Here is a 3,687-nt window from a genome sequence, read left to right on the forward strand (position 1 = left end):
GTGCAGCAGTACATGTAGGTGCAGCAGTACATGTAGGTGCAGCAGTACATGTAGGTGCAGCAGTACATGTAGGTGCAGCAGTACATGTAGGTGCAGCAGTACATGTAGGTGCAGTAGTATTTACAGCAGGCCATGTGAGTGCAGCATGAGCAGCTGCTCATGTGTGGAACCGTTGTCAATGTATGTCTGTGTGTGTGCGTGCGTGCGTGCGTACGTGCGTGTGTGCATGTGTGTAATTTGCTGGGTGCAGATGGCACGTGAAAGCCGCGGCAGCAGCGTGCTGCCACAAATCGCTTCGTTTCTACATCGGCATTAAAACCGAAACGGTCTCAGTGGTTGGCAGTCAACGTAGGTAGCTTTAAAGCTTATCTCTACCAGGCTCGTGCTCAGTTCATGGATGTGGACTCACCGCAGATTCGAGATGCGTTTTTTAGATGTTTTTTTGTTACTGTCCGGGGGTCATTTACGAGGTCAATGTAGATCGTGTGCGATTTCAGAAAGAGTAGAGATGTACATTAGATATGTTCAGTAACGATTTTTCTATGGAATATTATGTTTCATTTAATCAAGAGCGTATTAAGAAAGTTTTCTTTATACGCTCTTGATTTAATGTATAAAGGATGAGCTAGAACGCTGCATTGCTCACCGTGTGTTGATAATGTTTTCAGGTGCGCATGCGCCCCCGGTGCTCCTCATCCGAGGGTTTCAGTTTTTATCGTTAGTTTGTTCAATTAACTTCAACCAATCAATGCTGTACCTAATTGCAAAATGCTAATCAATGTTTGCATTAAGGTTACACGTGCTATCCGGCCTTAAAACCTGCAATAATAGGTTTGCCATATTAATTCCATTGAAGTTATTTTTCTCTAGGTAGAAAACTAAAGGTCCAGTTGAAATTTGCATCAGAGTTATTGTGCATGCGCTCTGTATACACCATCTCTCTAGCAACATTGAATATTAACACTTTTTGTTTGTTCGGTTCTTTGTTTGAGCGGTAAAAATACACCCGTCGGCAATGACTTGGCACCACACAATTCTGAACACGCACGTTTAATTTGTTAAGTTGCGTGAATTGTACTCCGGATATAACGGGATTTTCTGTGTTACGATTCACGATGGCTCTTCGGGGGTGTTAGAAAAAAGCACAAACGCAAAAGTCATCATCGGCATGGTTTATCCGAAAGCCCATTTTTCTGAAAAAATCCGTTTGCGACTAATACAACGTGACTTTGGCGTGGATTATTTTCTCGGGTCGGTTTACATTAAGTGCGTTGCATGTTTTCTGTGCAGGTTTTGAAGGCGGACAGGGGGAGACACTACTGCACGTGGCTGCTCGACTTGGTCTGCAGCAGCTGGCCACCTACTTGCTGAGCCGCGAGGGAGCGAGTGCAGCCATCAAGCAGCGCGGTAGCAATGGCTGCCTGCCTCAGGATGAGGCACTGAACGCAGGACTCATCACTCTAGCCGATGTCCTGTCAGAGTAAGTCATCATGCCGAGCCGTATTGCTACTCAGACACTGTCTGTCTGTCTGTCTGTCTGTCTGGCTATCTCTCGCTCGCTCTCGCTCTCTCTCTCTCTCTCTCTCTCTCTATATATATATATATCTCTCTCACTCTCTCTCTCTCCCTATCTCTATATCTTTTTCTATGTGTTTCTCTCTCTTACTCGTTTTCTCCCCTCTCCGCCTGTGTATATCTCCCTCTCGCTACACCTCTAGGCCGCCCTTCAACCACCCCTCCCTCTCTGTTTTTCTCTTCCTCCTTTTCGCTCGCTCTCTTTCTCTGTCCGTATGTCTGTCTGTCTGTCTGACTGCCTGTTTGTGTGTCTCTCTCTATTGCTCTCTATTCCTCCATCCCCTCACTCTCTCTTTGTCTCACACACGCATCTCACACAAGGTGTCAACCTGCCAGACTGCAGTGTCTGCTTGGCCACAATGCAGATCCCCGCTCGCTCTCTCACATCAGCTCTCTTACAGTAATCAGATCCTGCAGTGATTCCCATCAGCCTGCTGCACTTCACATACCCCCCTCCCCCTCCCCCGACAACTTACATCCGATGGTGAATTCTAATTGAGTTACGTAGCCGCACTGCGGCCTATCGAGCTTGCCGAGCCTTTGATATCGGCAGCTCTCTCAGCGCTCTCTCTCTCTCTCCCGGCCAGTCCGTGCGCACATCTTTTAATTAAAGTGTTGAATTCGCGCGGCCATTGTGAAGTCATTGTGAAGGCTACGCGTCTGAACGCGCTACACTGCTACCGCACCGAGGTTAGACGCATAGCGAGCGAGCGAGTTTATCGCCTTTATGCAGGGTGCCGCGGTTTAATGCATGGCTTCATCTCTGCTCACACGCTTGACCACAGCGAAGCCCCGTCTAATCTCTCCGGCCGCTGGACCTGCTGGTGGACAGCGGCGGTCACAACTCCCCGGTCGTCATGGGGAAATGGCAGGGCCAGTGTAGGACAGTGGATTCTTCTGAATTAGGGGACGGGTTACAGTGAGACAATGCTGCACGCTTATATGAGAGGGGGAGTGTGTGTTACTGTTAATGGTGTCCGAAATAGTATAAAAATGGTAAAATAGTATCCAATGCGGGCTACTGCATGTGCTAGGACTGTGAGCGTTGGAGGAATGGTGGGTATGCAAAGGTTGCTACCGACGCAGTGTCGAATTATCGGAAGAGAGGGGGAGGAGAGGGGGTGAGGGAAGGTGAATGTAATAGCGACAGCTTCACGTCAGCCATCAAGCCGCAATATACAATATTGCATGTCACATGATCGCGAATGTCATATGAATGTGATATGATATCTCTGTGTCGCGAATGCAGATTATATAGCAAATAGGACATTAAGTAATCCATGCGTTAACAACCTGTCACATGCAGCCAGTGAGTGACTGAAACTGTCTGTGAGTGACTGAAACTGTTTGTGAGTAACGAATCCTTTCCACTAATTTCGTTCCGTTCATCGTGCGTTTGACTTTCATGGTGTTTGACGTTGGTCATCATAGGTGACAACCCAGTTCGTCTTGTCATCGGTGGCGTTTGACAACAGTGGCGCTTGGCATCGGTTGTTTGACATCAGTTGTGCTTGACATCGGTGGCATTTGACATCGGTTGTCCTTGACATCAGTGGCGTTTGACATCGGTTGTGTGACATCAGTGGGGATTGACATCGGCTGTTTGACATCAGTTGTGCTTGACATCAGTTGTGCTTGACATCAGTTGTGCTTGACATCAGTGGCGTTTGACATCGGTTGTTTGACATCAGTGGCGTTTGACATCGGTTGTTTGACATCAGTGGCGTTTGACATTGGTTGTTTGACAGCAGTTGCGCTTGACATCGGTGGCATTTGACATCGGCTGTTTGACATCAGTTGTGCTTGACATCAGTGGCGTTTGACATCGGTTGTTTGACATCAGTTAGCTTGACATCAGTGGGGATTGACATCGATAGTGTTTGACATCGGTGGTGTTTGACATCAGTTAGCTTGACATCCGTTGCGTTTTACTTCCGTTGTGTGATCGGCTCACTAGATACTTAGACTGTGAAGACGAATACGTCGCAGTTGGCGGACGTGGCTGCGTAGACACCAGTGTTTCGCATCTAGCAGCGGGATATATAGATAATGCCGATGGATTGCTCCCCGGCACTTCACGCATCTGGTCTCTGACTGTCCTGTGCAGCGTCG

At 47.9% G+C, this 3,687-nt stretch overlaps 1 protein-coding gene across 1 annotated transcript in view; it reads left to right on the top strand.

Moving 5' to 3' along the window:
- Nucleotides 1-3,687, top strand: part of LOC106806116 (A-kinase anchor protein 13-like) — a 110,307-nt gene that overhangs the window by 90,800 nt on the left and 15,820 nt on the right. Inside the window, exon 6 of the mRNA XM_014807970.1 lies at nt 1,291-1,480. Within this exon, the coding sequence (XP_014663456.1) occupies nt 1,291-1,480 (190 nt within the window). The remainder of the gene's footprint in view (nt 1-1,290; nt 1,481-3,687) is intronic.

The sequence above is a fragment of the Priapulus caudatus genome, unplaced genomic scaffold, assembly GCF_000485595.1.
Source record: "Priapulus caudatus unplaced genomic scaffold, Priapulus_caudatus-5.0.1 Scaffold143, whole genome shotgun sequence".
Taxonomy (NCBI): Eukaryota; Metazoa; Priapulida; class Priapulimorpha; order Priapulimorphida; family Priapulidae; genus Priapulus; species Priapulus caudatus.